The following is a 21,806-nucleotide window of genomic DNA, read 5'->3' as shown; positions in this document are numbered from 1 at the left end:
AAATCCAGCTTAGAATCTCAGATGCTAAAGTTTTATTGGTTCCAATCGTTACTGAGCTATGATGTATTGCGAGACCACAGAAATTCAAAAAAAGGCTCTCTAACGCGCGCCCGAGTGAACGCGTGACCTTTGTCAGCGTTCTGATGAAGTCACAGTTCAATTGTTTCCCGGTCACTAGCAGTAAGGTTGATCATTTTGGCTAGCAAAACATGTTTACGTTTGAAAGTTACTTATGTCTTATAGCCTCTGACGGCGCCTTCGAAACAGAAGACGAAGCTTTAGGTACAGACATGTAACTTAAGTCACAGCATAAATCCTATAGAACCAATGTCACCAACGATATCATGGAATATTGTGTCTAGACATCAGAGTACATTTTGCAATGTAATAGTAACTGCAAATTCCAGGGAAAGATAACAGTTGTATGATAGCAGTGACGCACTCGTGTTCTTGTGTCAGCAGTGTCGAGCAGTGGTCCTTTCTTGTCCACAGCGCTACCACCAGCTGCGGATCAAGATCCTGGGCGACTGCTACTACTGCATCAGCGGCGCCCCCCGAGAGCGTCCTGACCACGCCGTGCTGTGTGTCCACATGGGCCTCTCCATGGTAAAGGCCATCAAGTGAGTATCGCTTTGCAATGGGACTTAATCGTCCGTCTATATTAACACGGAAATTACACATCTCGTGGCCGTCACTCTCCGACCCTGTGATGTGGTAGCAGATGTATTAGAATCACTGAAATGAAATGAATGGATCGATGATATCGAAATCACTGAACATGCAGTAACCGGGACTTAAACAGAAAATTTTGGCTTGTCATGATATATCTTTCTCATTACAGGTTCAGTATTTTAGAAAGTTTTTGACTGGCATCATTTTTCGTCATTTTATCTCAACTTTTTGATCCGCATTGGCTCCATGCATTTCATTTCAGCCAACGTAACATGTATCATCTCTCTGGCTGCGTTACACACGGTCATCCACCAGATTCCTCCATCCAGTTGTTCTGTTGCCACATACCCCGTCACAGAGCCTCTGGTTTTAGTGTTCAGATGTCATGTATAGAAGAACCTTCAGTCACAATAAAGTTTAAGTAACGTCTGGAGGCGTACTGATAGCCAATTTAGAAAAAAAAGAGTCAGTTCCTTGAAATATCCGTGACTGATAACGCAAAATTGATCAATTCGTGTGCTAGAGAAGCACAGGAAGCCTCATTGGTTCAAATGGCTCTGAGCACTATGGGACTTAACTGTCCCCTAGTCCCCTAGAACTTAGAACTACTTAAACCTAACTAACCTAAGGGCATCACACACATCCATGCCCGAGGCAGGATTTGAACCTGCGACCGTAGCGGTCGCGCGGTTCCGGACTGTAGCGCCTAGAACCGCTCGGCCACTTCAGCCGGCAGGAAGCCTCATTATTTTCTCTCATATCGGTTACCTCCAGAGGACGAAGAGACGTGATATACTACCGAACATTTACAATCAAAATTCGTTTCGATAAATCTGAAGCTGATATGTGATGACCACAGATACAGTTTGAAAAAGATAGAGAAATGATATAGTATCGTTTGAAGGTCATGTACCACCTATTATTCTCAGTCATTATGTTATTGCGAAAATCGATAAGAACGCAAAGGAAAAATCTAACTATAGAACTGTGCGCTGAGAAGGCTGAACTAGCGACAATTCATATTTAAGATCTGGGTAAAGACGTCTTCGAATAGTCATTCTTTTTTTGGATGATTGTTTACTGGAAACAGATTATGTATGCACTGAGAACACTGCACTTCAAGAAAAATTCTCCTTCGGAGCACAGTGCAAGGTTTTTGTTTGGCTGTGGTCTGGTTCTCTTTTTCAAATACCAAATACTGAAGAAATCATGAAGGAAAGCTGTTTTTATTTTACTATTATTGTTTGTTTTGAAAGTGGGGGTGAGGAGGGTCTCAGCCTTCTGATTCGTCTGATGAGACCCGCCGTGAATGGATCTCCTGTGCCGACCTCTTCATCTAAGAGCAGCACTCGTATCCAGTATCATCAATTTTCTAATGTTTATCTTCTCTTACAATTTTTATCCTCTTCTACACCATCAACTATCATTCCTTGATGTCTTAACACATGACCTATTGTCCTGACACTTCTATTAGTCATAATTTTTCGGGTGTTTCTCTCCTCGCTGATTCTGTGGAGAATCTCCTCATTTCTCGACAGTCGGTCTAATCTTCAGTGCTAAGGAACAACTCACGGAGGAATGTTTTCAAGAGCTATAATTCCTGCAGTTTAAATCTTATCTAAGACAAAGTAGTAGCTACTGTAACCCAGTCTTGACTGCCTTGAGCATTTATATCCGTCAACACAAAATCAAATTTCACAGCACGTCAAACAGCACAAGGAAACGGTTGTTAACAGGTAGCAGTACCGGCAGAAATTTTACACGTATTATAATTTCAACTGAATCCCAAACGCTTGGATTCTGTTACATTCCCGTTTTCCCACAGTCCATGATTAACTTCCATTCAATGTTATGCTCCAAAGGTATTTTGTCAGAAATTTATTCCTGAAATTAGGCCCTATGTTTTATGCAAGAAGATATCTTTTGGACATGAGTGCCCTCTTTAAATGGGCTATTCCGCCTTTTATGTGTTCCTTGCTTCGTCCATCGCGTGTTTTTTTTTTTTTCTTCCAAGATTACAAAATTTCTTAACATTGAAACTTCCTGGCAGATTAAAACCGTGTGCCGGACCGAGACTCGAGCTCGGGACCTTTGACTTTCGCGGGCAAGTGCTCTACCAACTGAGCTACCGATATCAGCGCACACTTCGCTGTAGAGTGAAAATTTCATTCCTTAACATTGTCTACTTCGTGATGACAAGTTTCGATGTTACGTTTATCGTTAAACTCCGTTCTGCTACCCCCCCCCCCCCTCCCATTACTTTCGTCACCCTTCTGTTTACTCACTTGCACTGAGGATAGCAAAATCAGCTGTGAATCTTATCACTGATATACTTTCACCCTTAATTTTAATCCCACCATTGAACTTTTTGTTATATTTGTTTCTTCAATGTATAGATTGAACAGTTGGGGATGCGGGGGGAGAGGCTGAAGAAGAATACACCTCTCTTACACCATTTTTAATCCGAGCACCTCGTTCTTGGTTCTCTTACATATTCTATATTATCCGTCTTTCCACATAGTTTACTTCTAATTTCTTCAGAATTTCTTCCACAATTATGCGTTATCGAACACTTTTTCTAAACCGAAAATCTTGTGAAACTGCCTTGGTTTTCCTTTAGTCTTGCTTCCATCATCAAGCGCAGCGTCAGAACTGCCTCTCGTGCCTTTACATTTCCTAGAGCCAAACAGATCGTCATCTAACGATAGTCAACTTCCTTTTCCTGTTCTAGCACCAATAAAGAAGAGCACATTCAGTGATATTCTATAGCTTGAGACTCAGAACCAGCTTTCGTGCAGTTCATGAGCAGTCACTTTAACCTTCACGTATGACCTTCAGATATGACAAATATTTATTTCTTCTCCTGGAACCTCCGACTGCTCATGAAATGCATGAAAGCTAGTTCAGAGTCTGACATATTCCTCTACTATGGTAATTTTGAAACGAGGTCACATGTAAAGTATTTTTATTAATATTTTAGTGAGGTTCCCAGTGTATTACAGAGTATCGTTGTATTGTTATCCTTCCTCTCGTTTAGATACTGTACTGTAAGTGTGGGGAAAAAGGGTTACAGGATCAACAGAGAAAGGTGGTATAGTGGTTAAGGCACTAGATTCTAATTCTGTAGAACCACTGTTCAGACCCTAGTCCATTTTTTCTTTTATTTCTCCAAATCATCATTCAGACATATGTCCCGATAAGTCCTGAAACATACCCCATGTTCGCTTCCTTCCTTTCGTTCCTTCTCCAGTCGTAAGTACTGCCCCGTTTCCAGTAAACTGACAGATTTTCCTCTTTGAAAATTTCATTTTCACATTCCATTCCAAACTTTTGCATCATCACCCAACCAGGTTTAGGAAAGTCAAAGACAAGAAAAATATGATTTAATGCTGCATCGACAGTGAAATTTGCAGACACAGAGTACAAGCTCTGTTTTCGTAACCTAAACGTCCGTTTCAAGGAACAATTTCGTTATTCGCCTTCATGTATCCAACAAAATTCACTGACAACCGATATCTGGCTTAGTGGACGGGAACTTAAAACCTGGTTCTCCTGAATAGTTGCCCATTGTTGTAATCACTACACCACCTCGTTGAATTTCAGGAGAGCAGCTGCGCTCGTGTAATGTGCTTCACATATTTATTGCTTGGCTGTAGAGGATTTCGACGAAAATGTGTACCAAAGAGAAATACACATCACCCAGAACTTTATGACCACCGACCTACTATCTATATACATCCGTACAGGCGATAACAGCGTCACCTGGCGAGGAATGACTGCTAGTCAGACACGCGCATGGAGCATTTAGTATCCGTGAGCGTGCTGCCCGTGTGTAGGATGGGGAAGGCGCGCGATTTGAGTTTGGTCGAGGGCAGATTGTGATGGCCCGGCGGCTCGGCACGAGTGTTTCAGAAACTGCACGACTTGTTGCATGGTCGAGGAGTGCTGTGGTCAGTGTCTTCAACACGTGGTGAAACCACGTCCAGACGTCGTGGAGTTGGATGGCCACCACTAATTACAGATGTAGGACGTTGTAGGTTAGGCTGGCTGGTACAACATGACAGGTAGTGAACTGTGGCGGAGCCAACATCAGACTTTAATGCTGGCCAGAGTACAAGTGTGTCTAAATACACAGTGCACCGAACACTCCTAACGATGGGCCTCCGCAGCCGACGACCCATGCGTGTGCCAATGTTAACACAACGACATCGACAATTACGACTGAAACGGGCACGCGACCGTCTGGATTGGACATTGACGCAGTGGCAGAGCGTTGCGTGGTCTGATGAGTCCTGATACCTTCTTCATCGTGACGATGGCAGGTGCGAATCTGACGTCTGCCAGGAGAACAGCTTCTTCACATCTGTACTGCGGGACGGACACAAGCTGGCGGCGGCTTCGTTATGCTCTGGAGAACATTAATGTGGGCATCCGAGACCCAGTGGAGCTCATCCAAGGCACCATGACAGCCAAGGAGCATTGTACACTGATTGTACACCCCTCCATGACGATCATATTTCCTGACAGCAGTGGCATTTTTCAGCAAGATAATGCGCCATGCGACAAGGCAGGAGTGTGATGGGGTGGTTCGAGGAACACAGTGGCGAGTTACAGTTGATGAGCTGGCCTCCATCTCGCCAGATCTGAGCCCGATGGCACACTTCTGTGATGTGGTTGAACGCTGCGTCAGAGTTCATGTCCCTCTCCCCAGATCAGTGTACATGAGTAAATAAGAAAATTAAAAAAATAATAAATCAAAGAAAGTTAAAACACACCAACCAACCTCCCCTCCCCCCCCCCCCCACACACACACACATACAGTGATTAGCAGTCATTCCTCGCTTGGTGGCGCTGCTATGGCCTGAACGGCATTTTATCGATAGTAGGTCGGTGGCCATAGTGTTCTCGCTGATCAGTGTATGTGTAGATGATATCACATACCCCATAGACAAACCGCAGGAGCACAAAAACAATTTACACACGAACACATCACATCTTATAATGCAGTGTAGAAATGGAACCAGAAAAAACAATACAGTGCCTTCGCCTCAAAATAACAACAAACACAGTTTCAACATTTACAGAAAAGAAATAGTTCCAGACATGGCAATACAAGAGAAATTAAACTGCCCACATCGTAATATAATTAGCAGTCATCCAGCATATGCAAGAAGGCTATTTGGGAAAAAATGGTTCAAATAACTCCAAGCACTATGGGACTTAACATCTGAGGTCATTGATCCCCTAGACTTAGAACTACTTAAAACCTAACTAACCTAAGGATATCACACACATCCATGCCCGAGGCAGGATTCGAACCTGCGACCGTAGCAGCCGCGTGGTTCCGGACTGAAGAGCCTAGAACCGCTATATCACAGCGGCCGGCTATGCGGAAAACATTTAAGTTAAAATAACTGTCAACAAGAGTTAAAAATGATCATAAACATATTACAAAGCAATGGTTACAACAGCAAGTGAGTACGGAAACAACACAGCACCATTAAATTAAATACACAATAGATGGCGATAGTAAGAACGGTCCAGATTTACCAAGACGTAACAACAAAACGCAATGGACGCTCAAACCGGAAAGATCATCCGTCAGAATGGGACACTATATTACACCACAACCTACTGTCACAAAATTTGGCAATATCTTCGCAGAACGTAGATTTGAATCATCCCTGAAGACAAATAACACAATACGTAAGCAGTCAGATCCTGTGACAGAAGAGAAAGATGAATACAGTAGTTCGGGAATATGCAATTAAAAGGTAACAGCTTCACCTTTAAATAATAGTCATGACGTCAAGAAATTTTAATATCAAGTATAAAAAACTTATAAGGGCGCTGAAGAGTGAATGTACCCACTCGATATGTGCAGACCATCTAATAAAAGAAAATCAACACGACATCTGGTTAACAACAAACATGGCAATCTTACGCCACAGTAGCAAAAGAAAAGGAATGCTCACTCTCGAAGAAGAGTTCTTTTTGTACAGCTGACAATAAGTTAAAATCAAAATACGCTCATTGATAAAAAAGCAGTAACAGAAAGACAATTTTCTCACCAATTAATAAAGAAACTTACTAAAACTTTATTTAAAAAACACGTAGAAAAAAGAAACTGAAAACATAGACACACACACACACACACACACACACACACACACACACACACAGTGTTATCACTACCCATCCTTTCTGTATCCCCATTCCAACACCCCACTCCAGTCTAACCCTCCATAGATTTCATTATCCCTCAGACAAATAAAGAGCCAGTGAGCACGGCGATGCGCAATGGGCAACAAAAAATGTGCGTGTAGTAAAATGTATGAATGTGACCATGTGACTAACTATCCATTCTGAACATGTAGTGTGTGGTTCTAGGGTTATCGGAACACCAATAGAAACACGAAAAGAATACAAAAATTGACGTAAGTGACAAATCACAACTGTATATTTGTAAATAGTTATACAATTTAAATGTGCTGCCAGGAAACTCTGCAGTTACTCTAATAAAATATGTACAATTAAATAGTTTTTTGCATATTATAAACCTCTGATGATGTTTAGTGTGGCAAGGAAAAACATGTTTGGCTTAACACAAAGTGAAATCCGTTACACTTTCGTATTTTTGTGCTAACTGCTCTGTTCTTCTACGATTCTAACATCGCATTTTTTTAGTTCTTTGGAAACCTGCAGCCAAGCCTTCTAGATAAGGTCTGGATATGTACTCTAGAAGCGTGATATACTCTGGTTCCTTCAAAGATGCATTGATCTACGCCAAGATCCTCCTAACAAATCCGTCCTCCAGGCGAATTGCATGTTATTAATTTTACAACACATTAATTTCATTTAATAGCATTTCGTTAGGTATTTAAAAGTTGTGACAGACTCCTCAAGTTCCAGTAATCACTACTAATTTTGCATGATAATTCCATTTTACATCATTTCGCTTAATGTTTAAAAGACGGGTTAGGTTCTTAGAGTTCACCACTAATGATAAATACTATTTGCTTTCTCTGATGAAAAGATTTCGTGTTTTCAGTCGAATGTCAGCATTGAAATTGCGCGAAGTTTCGATGATTGGTTTTATCTGTTGCTTTCGGGCCAAGTGCATTGTATGTTTCGCGTAAAGATCGTATGCACAAGAAAAATATGTTAGTGTGACTAGTGAAGGTATGCACCGCATGGTGACTTACACAATGTGTATGCAAATCCCAGGTTACGGACGTCCTGATGTTAGCAACTTACAAGTATTTAACCAATCGTGGATACGGCGATGGAACAGAAGTATTAAAAAGATACCTACTATGAAGACGATTACTGTGTTACTATGAAAAAGAAGAATTATTACCAGACACCTGCTGACTTTCGGAGCTGAATGGGACTACGATAACTACTGTTATAGGATAGGGACTTTGTAAGCAACAACTACCCCAACTCTTAGTAATGGAAAGAAGAACTGAGACCAACAAAGTTTCCTCCACTGACAGTGAGATTGTAGACCTAGGTAGAAAGGATTCCACTGCTGAAACAGTAAATTTTTGGCAATATGTTAAAACTTCTGCGCTTTTTCCTTAATATGGGATACAAACAACAGTCGAAACTGAATTATTTTTCTTTATACAGGTGATAACCGGTTTCGATTACAATGATCATCATGAAACTAATGTACTGAAATACGATAATACAAAAATTGGTCATAGTAGCGGATGAGATACTATTAGAGACATCGAATCTCAAACATAAAACGTAACATACAGCGGCACATATGCTCTGAGTAAAAAGTTTACGTTTTTTACTAATGTCGTTTTATGTTTATGACTTAATGTTATTAGCAGTATGTCATCCGCTACTATGCCCCATTTTATCATTATTGATTTCAGAATCTTAGTCTGATTATGGTTATTATAACAGAACTGGTTATCACCAGTAGAAACAAAAAGCACTGCGATTTGAAATATTACTTTTCAGTCATATGTTAAACAGGTTGGAATACTGAGAATTCTGTGACTACCAGAGATGAATTTCGGAGTAATTCACAAAGTCTACAAAAATGACTATCAGTAGACAATATGAAAAGACAATTTCATACAAAAGAAAATATATTGCAGGCTTTGGTTCATTCGCTGCCGCTATTGAACACTATAAATACTATGATGACCATGAAAGAAAAATATATCTTAGAAACAACTGTGCAGGGGGAATACACATATTGGATTATAAAAAGTTCAAGGAAGACAGGAAAGGTCAAATGCAATAATTTGAGATAAGGAAACCCGGTCCAGAACGACTGAGTCAAAAATAATGAAGCCAAAGGGGTTGTGGGATGATCATTTCTGTGTGAAAGGTATTAAGCTGTTTTACTATACACATACTAGGACAGCCAAACCTAGTTAAGAAGTAGGCATGCATTGTGACGGGTGGAACAGGAAACTGCACTAATACTCAGATGGCGTGACATTTTCACTGTCAAGATCAGTCTTAATGCAAAAATCCGCAATACAATAGTTAGTGTTTACTTATCATGATTTGTCCCATGACGGGAGCCAATGTGCTATGGTCACTGTACTTTGAGCACTAAAATATGTCTTTAACACGGAAAGATATTCTGCTTGAATAAAATATACAATGAGGTTTGAAATTACAGAATAGTTACATTATATGGGGTTGTTTATGGTTAAGGGGTTTTATGACTTCACTGATTGTGGCGCCAGGCTGCTAACAATTAAGTATATGCCAAACAAAACATGCTACAATGTGCATAGTATCCTGCAAGAGAAGTGACAAAAATGTGATACAGAAATAACGGGGTATCAGACAGTGAAAAGTGAACTTTGGCAAGAGCATGTTCAGAACCTTTGCACATAAGCATAAAAAATATGATATATTATTACAATAAGTGATTGATTGAACAAAAATTAATATTGACTGGCAGCTCAGAGGCCAGGATTGTGCGAAAGCGTTGTGCTTGCGTAACACAAGAGACATTTGTTATATGATTCCAAGGTCTCGTCTACAGTGGGGCGAGGCTTAAAAAGAGTAGAGGATTACTTCAGGCAGTGAATCTCAGACCATCGTGATACCATTGACGCCATGAGCAACAGAGTGTAGTGTAGAGAGGGTAGCAGTGACTGACATTTGAATCACTACCATTAGAAAGCAGCAGCGTCTTGTGAGGCGTCTCTAAAACTCCAACAAAACAATCTGAACAAAGTTTTATTCTCTGAGGCAATCCAGGGATGGGCATCCATTGGTGACCCACGAGCCTGATTCACTTACTGATGCTGCCAGGTCACCAGATCACATGACGCGACAGCAGCGCTCCTAGCGCATAACGCCAAGACTGTGGAGTTCAAATGGCTCTGAGCACTATGGGACTCAACTGCTGAGGTCATTAGTCCCCTAGTACTTAGAACTAGTTAAACCTAACTAACCTAAGGACATCACACACATCCATGCCCGAGGCAGGATTCGAACCTGCGACCGTAGCGGTCTCGCGGTTCCAGACTGCAGCGCCAGAACCGCGCGGCCACTTCGGCCGGCAGACTGTGGAGTCCGTGACTTTAAAGTTTATGGGATAATGCACCGACATAGATAGCGCAATCTTCAAGAGCCTCCACGCCCCGTGCCAACAAAGCTTCAACGCACGCATTTTTGAGAGTACAGTCCATTTCATGTTCACCCCATCTGCAGCTGTTTATGTTTATTTACGCGCGGTGAACGTTGAGGACGTTTTGTTGCTGCTGTCTTAAAATTACCATATCAAAATTCGGCAACGCCGTTAGTATAGAAAAACAATGTTCGTAACGCGTAAATAAATGTTAACATTCGAAGACGAGATACCAGGCATCTTCAGATGTAATCATGGGAAAATAAAAGTCTGCAATAGTAACTGGTTGCAGCTAATAAATTATAAATTACCTCCAGTTTCAACAGTTGTAGTGTACTAATACGTCCGCAACGGACAAGATTTATTTATTAACGTCAATACGAGAAAAAATAGAAAAACAAAATACGCCAATGAAGTAGGCACTCCCAGTCAACAAACAAAAGGAGTAAGTTTACGAATTACTTCGGCCGGCCGGATTGAAACCAATCACGTTCTTAATATGGCCCGTGGTCCTCCGGCTGCACGCGAGTGCCGGCCGGAGTGCCCGTGCGGTTCTAGGCGCTGCAGTCTGGAGCCGAGCGACCGCTCCGGTCGCAGGTTCGAATCCTGCTTCGGGCATGGATGTGTGTGATGTCCTTGGGTTAGTTAGGTTTAATTAGTGCTGAGTTCTAGGCGGCTGATGACGTCGGAAGTTAAGTCGCTTAGTGCTCAGAGCCAACCAGCTCTATCTCGAAAAGTTTCCACTTGTCATTGCTATTCCTTAAACATGGCGTACTCTCAATGACTGGTCCCTTGCACATACTCCAGATAACAGGGTGTGGCGTTACAAACTTGTTGCTTGCACTGCGACTTTTTTGTGATACTTCGTTTGCCCATCAAAAGAATTCCACGAAAACAACTTGGGATTAGAATTTCTATGGTAAGCTGCCATATGCTTCTGGCCACGGGAAACTGACTTTTACGATCGCCAAGTTCCCACCTAGACGCTATTTTCTTGCAGCGTCGTTGGTACAGTCGTTTCACCACGCCGCCATGTTTGAATGCGGGTTAGTCAACAGACGTGCGGAGGTTAGTACACCGGTTCTAATAAGATCACTGACTTTAAGCACCGTCTGGCGTAGCCAGTAGTTGGATGGGTGACCATGCAGGTATGCTGAGAGCAGTTAAAATGTTCCCTTTCTCTTTACGGTAGTGGGGACAGGATTGGTGGTGGCGTAAAGTCTCTGATCACCACTCTTTGTGCCAAATGTCCTGGATTCAGTTCCAAATTTCTCCGCAGTGTCTCATGAAATGAGGGCTTGCGACAAGATGATGGTGAGCCGTTCGTCGCTTGGGGTCGTTAAGCTAGGCGGTGCCTTTCGTGCTCTTCGAGACGAGTAGCCTATGCGTAGGCACCGAGTACCACCCTCTCCATACTCTCAATGTATCCAACACGAACGTGAAAATACGCTACACATGCACTCATTATAGTCACTTATACATAACAGATAAACTTACGCACATAGCTCTCATACTTAGCAAAAGATACGGAAAAAATTTCCAATTAGGCGGCTGAACTTGCCCTCGGGGTCTCCCAGCCGTTCCTGGCATACAAATGTAGGTTTTTTACATGGGCTGACTTCTCTCGTGTTCGAAGCAAACCAGCTGACGAGGCAAAATTCCAAGAAAGGCATCTTCTTGTAGGAACTGTATGCCCTCCTTTAGTAGTGCCGTAATGGAACTGAATTATACAGGTTGCGGCGCTTAAATCCGGAAAAAATTTAAATTTGAATTTCCCGCCATATCGTAGTTCCGTCGGGGGTCGCGGCTGGCATTCGTGAAAGCCATAGGCATCTAGTAAACAGCCAGAGCCTCAAAATGACCGAAATGTTACGGAAAAGTGCGGAGTACAACGGAAGAGCCGCGATAATCTAAAGCCTTCGCGCTGGGCGTTAGCGCACTGAAATAGTTCGATTCTTCGGGTACCCGAAATTAACTGTTTACGATACTGTGCCCAAGTATAACACTTCGGCTGTGGAAGGCTCCGCTAACCTGACGAGGAAACCTCATTCGAGGAAACGCGTGCCACGAACTTCGGCAGCCATCGAAAAAGCTCAGACGCTGATTTCTGAGGATCCGGGACAATCGCTGAGGAAATTGGCGTCGGTATTGAATGTCAGTGAACAAACAATGCGTGATGGCAGAGGAGGACCTCAAACGAGCCATTTAGTTCAAAACTGGCTCTCTGACCACATTGACATGTTCTGGTCAACGGAGTTCAGGCTCCCGAATAGCCCGGATTTGAACCCCCTCGTCTACTATGAATGAATAGTAATGCCTCCACCTTCGTTAATTGAGTTTGGATAGGAGTATTTTAATAAATCAAACGCAGAAATAATCCGTCGAACAATCTTTAATACACTACATTACTGGCCATTAAAATTGCCACACCACGAAGGTGAAGTGCTACAGACGCGAAATTTAACCGACAGGAAGAAGATGCTGTGATATGCAAATGATTAGCTTTTCAGAGCATTCACACAAGGTTGGCTCCGGTGGCGACACCTACAACGTGCTGACATGAGGAACGTTTCCAACCGATTTCTCATACACAGCCGGCCGGGGTGCCAAGCGGCTCTAAGCGCTACAATCTGGAACTGAGCGACCGCTACGGTCTCAGGTTCGAATCCTGCCTCGCGCATTTACGCGTGTGATGTCCTTAGGTTAGTTAGGTTTAAGTAGTTCTAAGTTCTAGGGGACTGATGACCTTAGAAGTTAAGTCCCACAGTGCTCAGAGCCATTTGAACCATCTCATACTCAAACAGTAGTTGACTGGCGTTGCCTGGTGAAACGTTGTGATGCCTCGTGTAAGGAGGACAAATGCGTACCATCACGTTTCCGACTTTGATAAAGGTTGGATTGTAGCCTATCGCGATTGCGGTTTATCGTATCGTGACATTGCTGCTCACGTTGGTCGAGATCCAATGACTGTTAGCAGAATATGGAATCGGTAGGTTCAGGAGGGTAATACGGAACGCCGTGTTGGGTCCCAACGGCCTCAAATCAGTAGCAGTCGAGATGACAGGCATCTTATCCGCAAGGGTGTAACGGATCGTGCAGATACGTCTCGATCCCTGAGTCAACAGATGGAGACCTTTGCAAGACAACAACCGTCTGCACGAACAGTTCAAATGGCTCTGTGCTCTATGGGACTTAACATCTAAGGTCTTCAATCCAGTAGAACTTAGAACTACTTAAACCTAACTAACCGAAGGACATCACACACTTCCATGCCCGAGGCAGGATTCTAACCTGCGACCGTAGCGGTCGCGCGCTTCCAGACTCAAGTGCCTAGATCCCGCTCGGCCACTCCGGCCGGCACGTACAGTTCGACGACGTTTGCAGCAACATGGACTATCAGCTCGGAGACCATGGCAGCGGTTACCCTTGACGCTGCATCACAGACAGAAACGCCTGCGATGGTGTACTCAACGACGAACCTGGGTGCACAAATGGCAAAACGTCATTTTATTGGATGAATCCAGGTTCTGTTTACAGCATCATGATGGTCCGTGTTTGGTGACATCGCGGTGAATGCACATTGGAAGCATGCATTCGTCATCGCCATACTGGCGTATCACCCAGCGTGATGGTATGGGGTGCCATTGGTTACACGTCTCCGTCACCTCTTGTTCGCGTTGACGGTACTTTGAACAGTGGACGTTACATTTCAGATGTGTTACGATCCGTGGCCCTACCCTTCACTCGATTCCTGCGAAACCCTACATTTCACCAAGATAATGCACGACCGTATGTTGCAGGTCCTGTACGGTCCTTTCTGGATACAGAAAATGTTCGACTGCTGTCCTGGCCAGAACATTCTCCAGATCTCTTACCACCTGAAAACCAATGGTGGCCGAGCAACTGACTAGTCATAATACGCCAGTTACTACTCTTGATGAACTGTGGTATCTTGTTGAAGCTGCATGGGCAGCTGTACCTGTACACGACATCCAAGCCCTGTTTGACTTAATGCCCAGGCGTATCAAGGCCGTTATTACGGCCAGAGGTGGTTGTTCCGGGTACTGATTTCTCAGGATCTATGCACCCAAATTGCGTGAAAATGTAATCACATGTCAGTTGTAGTATAATATATTTGTCCAATGAATACCCGTTTATCATCTGCATTTCCTCTTGGTGTAGCCATTTTAATGGCCAGTAGTGTATATTGACTCTTCCACATAATCACCAGCCAATTGGATACATTTCTGCTAACGATGAACAAGTTTTCTGAAGCCGTCATGGAAGTTGTCGACACACTGTTTCTGCAACCTCAGCCTCACCGTTCTCTCATCTTGTTCATAAGAAGCATAATGATGTCCCCGCAGATCGTCTTTCATTATCAGGAACAGATGGAAGTCAGACGATGCTAAATCTGGACAGTATGGAGGATGCCGTATGGTGGAGAGATTCAGTCCCTGAAGTTCTGTTGTGGTCGCATGCGAAGTGTGTGGTTTGGCATTGTCATGCTGCAGGAAAACTTTTCCCTTTTCCTTTCAGACCCTTGTTAGCCGTCGTTTCTGAGTTCGCAGCGTTGTGATGTAACGCTCTGAATTTATTGTTGTTCCACAATCAAGGAAATCAACATGGATAACACCACCTGCGTCTCAGAACACTGTCGCCATGATTTTTCCAGCTGAGGGCAGCGTCTTGAATTTCTTTTTCTGGGGCGAGTCTTTTTGTCGATATTCCATAGACTGACGTATAGTCTCCGGCTCGTAATGGTGTACCCGCATTTCGTCTCCTGTCACAGTTGAATGGAGAAAGGCGTCACTTTCATTGTAGCGGGAGAGGAGTTCCTGGCAAATTTCAAATCTGTGCGTTTTCATTTCAGGAGTCAACATCCTGGGTAGCCATCGTGCACAGATCTTTCTATAGCCAAGAAAAGCAATAATGTGACCCACACATTCTTGTGAAATGGCGATTGTGCTTGCAGTTTCTATCTGAGTGATACGACGATTGTCCTGAATCAGTCTGTCAACATTCTGCTTGTGAAAGTCGGTAGCTGCTGTCACAGGACGTCCAACTCTCTGTTTGTCACATGGGTCAGACGTTCGCCCCTTAACATCTTTAAACTTACTCGCCCAGCGACGCACAGTATTCACATTAACACATTCACCATAAACTGCTTTCATTCTCTGATGAATCTCCTTTGGGTTGACACCTTCTGCTGTCAAGAATTCAGTGACTGCACGTTGCTGCCGGTAGGGGTGGCCGAGTGGTTCTAGGCCCTACAGTCCGGAACCGCGCGACCGCTACGGTTGCCGGTTCGAATCCTGCCTCGGGCATGGATGCGTGTGATGTCCTTAGGTTAGTTAGGTTTAAGTATTTCTAAGTTCTAGGGGACTGATGACATCAGAAGTTAAGTCCCATAGTGGCCAGAGCCATTTGAACCATTATTTGCACGTTGCTTAAATCGCACTGACCGACCGTCTGCGCAGCGTTCCATACTTCACACTGTAACAACGCAACCGTTCAATGCTAAGGCTTCCCGCCAACGGGAGCTGTAGAGAAGAGGGTACGGAACAAGGCAGTATCTGCTGCATACAAATGCTGCGAACTGTTGAAGAGTTACGAAGGTGGAGGCATTACTTTTCAGTCAACCCTCGTATGTTTGGTGCGTAGTCGACAGAGTTACCTGTAAGACGATGCACACTAACGTCGCATCTCTATGCACCGCATTCGCGAATATGGTCAACGCTGATTTAAAGAGTGCGTGCGATAGCTTTAGGAAAATACTGGAGACGGTCATTGCAGCTGAAGGGGCTTACATCGAGTAATGTTGCTCTTGAAAGATATCACTACTTATATGTAAAAGGATTTTCATTTGTATCGTGTTTTAATACATTTGCTTTTAAAAAAAAATCATTTGTCCGGATTTAAGGGCTGCACCCTGTATACAGTTCTTACAGCACATGGAAATAGAAAGACTTGCAGTCAAATCACTTGCTTGGTACGTTACCGCGTTAACGTCTTGATGGAGTCTCCCACCAACAATCGCCTTCATTGTCTGAAGAAGATGATGGCTTTTATATCTAAATATTACAAGTTTCAGTGGTACTACGAGACGAAAGATCTAGAGCCTCTTTAACTTCTGTAACATCACAAACGCCTTGAGCAGAATACATGGGAGACATTTAATTATGTAAAACCTACAGCAGTAACGTTTTCCTAGTGAAGTACGTTGTTGCAAATCAGTCGTGAGAGGGCAGAAAATATCGCGATTTCTTTTAAATAATCTTGGGGGGCGTAGCGACAATGATCTGCTAAGATAGCAACGCACCCACAAAGATTTGTCTAGAAACTTCGGTTGTTGTGTTGAGAGAGATTGACAGTCGGAACCATCGTCTCCGTCGATTACGTGTACGTCTCTTGAGGGCTGAATCTGCGAAACAAAATGGCGCTGTTCCGTAATTGTTCAATTATCGCCGGGCAAATTGGCGCTGTTTCGTGGGACAGACAGGGATTACGGGCGCACAAACAGGGGGAGCCCCGCAAATTGCCGCCGGCTGTGCTGCCGGGAGCGACAATTACGGCTGCTGCTGCTGCCGCTGCTGTCCACTGCAGGCCGACGGCGCTGCCATGATTCCATGGCAGCAGCGAAGGCTTTTTTAGGAGTCTGTTTTGACCACTGGAAAATCGCTGAGGCAATAGCAGCACGGCTGGTGAATGTGCGGCCACGGAGAGTGTCTTTCATTGTTGGAAAAAGCCAAAAGTCACTAGGAGCCAGGTCAGGTGAGTAGGGAGCATGAGGAATCACTTCAAAGTTGTTATCACGAAGAAACTGATGCGTAACGTTAGCTCGATGTGCGTTGTCTTGGTGAAACAGCACACGCACAGCCCTTCCCGGACGTTTTTGTTGCAATGCAGGAAGGAATTTGTTCTTCAAAACATTTTCGTAGGATGCACCTGTCACCGTAGTGCCCTTTGGAATGCAATGGGTAAGGATTAAGCCCTCTCTGTCCCAGAACATGGACACCATCATTTTTCCAGCACTGGCGGTTACCCGAAATTTTTTTGGTGCTGGTGAATCTGTGCGCTTCCATTGAGCTGACTCGCGCTTTGTTTCTGGATTGAAAAATGGCATCCACATCTCATCCATTGTCATAACCGATGAAAAGAAAGTCCCATTCGTGCTGTCGTTGCGCTTCAACATTGCTTGGCAACATGCCACACGGGCAGCCATGTGTTCGTCCGTCAGCATTCGTGGCACCCACCTGGATGACACTTTTCGCATTTTCAGGTCGTCATGCAGGATTGTGTGCACAGAACCCACAGAAATGCCAACTCTGGAGGCGATCTGTTCAACAGTCATTCGGCGATCCCCCAAAACAATTCTCTCCACTTTCTCGATCAAGTCGTCAGACTGGCTTGTGCGAGCCCGAGGTTGTTTCGGTTTGTTGTCACATTAAACTGTCGCACCCACGAACGCACTTTCGACACATCCATAACTCCATCACCACATGTCTCCTTCAACTGTCGATGAATTTCAATTGCTTTCACACCACGCAAATTCAGAAAACGAATGATTGCACGCTGTTCAAGTAAGGAAAACGTCGCCATTTTAAGTATTTAAAACAGTTCTCATTCTCGCCGCTGGCGGTAAAATTCCATCTGCCGTACGGTGCTGCCATCTCTGGGATGTATTGACAATGAAGGCGGCCTCATTTTAAAACAAAGCGCATGTTTCTATCTCTTTCCAGTCCGGAGAAAAAAAATCGGAGGGCCTTAGAACTTGAATGCATCTCGTACTACCGGCCCACAGAGACAGCTAAATGCCTACCGGCAACTAAACCAGTACTGAGATGTTTCGGCTTTCGGTATGGCCCTGCCATTCGGTTAGCTGTGGTTTATTTACACCTATAATGTGTAATTTTAAACATACTGAGCGGTTTTAGCTTTGGATTTAGTGATTGTGTTACTAAAGAATCACCACAGGATGCATCTGGTTTGAAAGTGAGTTCATAACAGACTATTTTCTTTTGTTAAAAGTACCTGTTATTTTTATGCAATTAAGAGTTTAAAGATAATTAAATATCAAGACATCGGCCCTTCTTACATATGAGTATATTACATGATTGTTGGCAGAAATTGCTCGTGACTTCGTGTACTCTTTTCTGCAAATGGTTTACTTAGCTTCTTTTATTTGTGAAGCATCATTACGAATGAAAGAAGCGAAATATATACGGCAATAAACAAACTGCCTTCAATTAGTGCATAGGCGGAACGTACCTCCATGAATTTAGTAGCAGCTAAGGAACGACGGGAAACAGAAAAATTGACGAATTTTTCTGGTCTTTCTATAGATGTATTTGTACAATGTGGTACTACACTCCATTCAGAACTCGTATTCCGGAACGTAAAATCCAAAACAAGTCGTCGATGTGAATGAGAATAAAATGACATTATATGATACTTACGACAGTTTCCAGAACACAGTCAATATTATGTCGTAATCATGCATTCATGGTCAGCGAAAGTTGAACAGTATTACATACTCAAACCACACTTTTCGGTACTGTGAAGAATGGCATGCCTATGTCGGCTGCTAGCCGCTTCGAGTACCTGCCGCAGTGCTCATACGCGGATCTGAGGCAGATTTCTTTTCATTTGCTGGCGCGAGGAGAACTGACAACAGCGTTTTTAATGTTTATAAATTGCAAGATAAAATTAAGGCTTTCATACAATTTTACAAACCTATGAGGAACAGGGAAGAAGATCACAGACCGCAAAAATGAGGTTTTGCAGGAAGGTAGCAAATAAGTACAGAGGGGTAAAAATGTAGAAATGTGAACAGAATTACGTACAAATAATCAGTTACAAGAAAGCTTAGAATTTCGTTCGCTGTAATGTTCTTGTGCCCGCACTCACTGCAGTATAGAGTAGTTCGATGAAAAATTGCCCCACACCTGCTTTCAAAAATAATTTCTTGTACATTTACCAGTTTCAGTACAACGGTTTTATTTCCAAGTGATAACATAACAAATATGTACCAATATGCACCTGGCACTTGTTTGTGATACCATCATCTGCAAGTGAAACTGTCGTTCTGAAATCGGTAATGAAACAAAATAGCTCTTTGACTGTGGATGTGGTGGAAATCTTCAACAAAGCCGTCCTATAAAAGATCATTACTGGACTCCAGAAGTAAAGTAACACCGTCCATACACGCACACGCTAAAAATTATACTATCTGCCAAACAGACGTACGGTATGCAACTTCTTTATTTATTTTTACTTATACTGAAATGAATGAGAAGATGAAACTTCTATGTTATCACTTAAAATGCTTAACGCACCTGAACCTTCTAAAACTGCTGAGTGAAACTGAACTTACTGCCTCTTTGCTACTTTTTATCATTTCATTTCTGACCTGCAGAATTGTTCCTGACAAATATTACTCAAACTTATTCTATTCATTTATGACCCACAATATACAAGGAAAATGCAATCTGATTATCAACTAACACAAAATAATGGCCCTGTTAGAAAAAAATCCTAACAAGTTATAAGTCACTTACCTCATAGAAAATCTTCACGACATGAACTACGGCAAATACACCAAGTATGCGGCCAGCTAAATAGAAAGATTCTTACTACTGTAGGCTCTAACTTCTAATAGGCATGTGGTTAGCAAAGAAAAGATTTTGTTTCAGCGCAAACAATTTATTTAACAGATTTTACCTCAATCATGTGACATCCAGTTTCAAAAATTATATAATCGTCCGTAAGATCGAGTTCCAAAAATCGTATAATCGTGAATAATTCCACTACCCACATTTTACAATCCATGTCCAGCCATTATTAAATCTCCATGAGGGACACACGTCCAGACCGTCCGCTCGCGCTAACACTGCTTCTAATCTAGATCACTGCCAATTATTAACTTCTAAGTGAGAGTCCGACCAGCCAGAGTGTTTCTTACAGAGGGTGCACAGCGCTGTAGTCTAAAGCGCTGCCAACATACAAAAATATAAACAGACCACTTACAAGTAGACTAAAGGGACGTTGAAGAAAGAATAAAAAGGCTGACATCAGCCATTAAGGGTATAAATTGGACAGGCAACAGAACATATGTACCGAAATAAAATGAAGCAGAAAAGAACAAGAAGAGGTGTAGGAAGAGGAGGCAGAAGGAAAAATCTCGGGAATTATTTTTGCGTGAAATATCGTTTTTGACAACTATCTCTCACAAAAATGTGCGTATTTAGATAATGAATAATATTTACACAAATACAAGTAATGACAGCCACAAGAGGAAATTTCCCTGTTTAATAATTACATGAAGCCTGTGGATTCATCTCACATCAAACAATTAGATTTTATCAGTGGTTGTAGCTAAACACAGCGCTTCATAAAGTTGGATAAAAAAACCTCTGACACAGCGAAACCCTCTCTGTACTGCCTTGGTCTTCACGTGCAGGGCATTTCGTTTTTCCGCATTACATATGGGCTGCATGTCACCGTATTTCTAGTTCTAAAAGCTCTGGGATACCGTTAGAAATTAAACGAATTTTAGGATCAACGCTTCGTAATAAGTCGCACCTCTTAAACTGTCTCATCGAGAGCTACTGTTTCGTAACTTGCAAGCAGTATAGGTCTAATGGAAAAATGACTGACGTGTTTAAGTGAGTTGTTAAATAGGCTACGAAACGTTCAAGTCATTGTTTTATGGCACCTTTGTAACTATTCCCCTGGTTAACATTCCTCTGAAACGCCACATTTTAAAAGCTCTTCCCTTCTTGCCTGTTTTTAGTTCCCTCAGCATGATGTGGTTTAATGCTTTTAACATTGTTTCTTTTCTTTGTTGGTCTTACTCTGCAACTGTTTTCAAGACACTTATCGCTCCATACAACTGATGTCCCTTTTACGTTGCTGTTTCTGACACAATGTCACTGGAAATCCTCAACCTTTTATTTCTCCTTAAAGATTAATTCCCCTTCCAAATCTGTCTTTAGTTTCTTTTACTGCTTACTCAATATACAGATATATGAACATTGGTGATAGGCTGCATCTTGTCTTCCTTTCTTCTCGACTAATACCTCCCTTTCATATCCTTCGACTCTTGCAAGTGCAGTCAGGTTACAGTACATGTTGTAAATATCCTTCTGCTTCCTGTCTTTTATCTCCGATATCTTCAGAACCGCAGACAGAGTATATCAATTCACGTTGTCGAAAGCTTCCTCTAAAAACGTGGGCATGCTTCTCTTCAATCCATGCGCAGGGTCAGTATTACTTAGCGTGTCACTGCATTTTGCTGAAACCAAAATCGTACTTCTCTCTCATCTGCTTATTGCTGGTAATTTTGATTCATAACGTGGAAGAAGGCAATCAGACTTAAATGGAAATTAATTAATGCTTTACCACTCGTCTCGTTGTTCTTCGTAGCAGAAAACATCAGGCTCTTCTCTCTTTTTGCTAACACTAAAAAATTCAAAAAGTAAGCGGATTTATGTTAGCTATGAAATGTTTTTGA

The 21,806-nt window shown here is 42.7% G+C and overlaps 1 protein-coding gene across 1 annotated transcript in view; it reads left to right on the top strand.

The window, feature by feature from the left end:
• Nucleotides 1–21,806, top strand: part of LOC126146011 (adenylate cyclase type 3) — a 923,811-nt gene that overhangs the window by 569,579 nt on the left and 332,426 nt on the right. Inside the window, exon 5 of the mRNA XM_049915594.1 lies at nucleotides 493–620. Within this exon, the coding sequence (XP_049771551.1) occupies nucleotides 493–620 (128 nt within the window). The remainder of the gene's footprint in view (nucleotides 1–492; nucleotides 621–21,806) is intronic.

Source organism: Schistocerca cancellata, chromosome 2 (assembly GCF_023864275.1).
Source record: "Schistocerca cancellata isolate TAMUIC-IGC-003103 chromosome 2, iqSchCanc2.1, whole genome shotgun sequence".
Classification (NCBI taxonomy): Eukaryota; Metazoa; Arthropoda; class Insecta; order Orthoptera; family Acrididae; genus Schistocerca; species Schistocerca cancellata.
The sequence above is the reverse complement of the archived record's forward strand: the minus strand, read 5'-3'. Positions and strand labels throughout refer to the sequence as shown.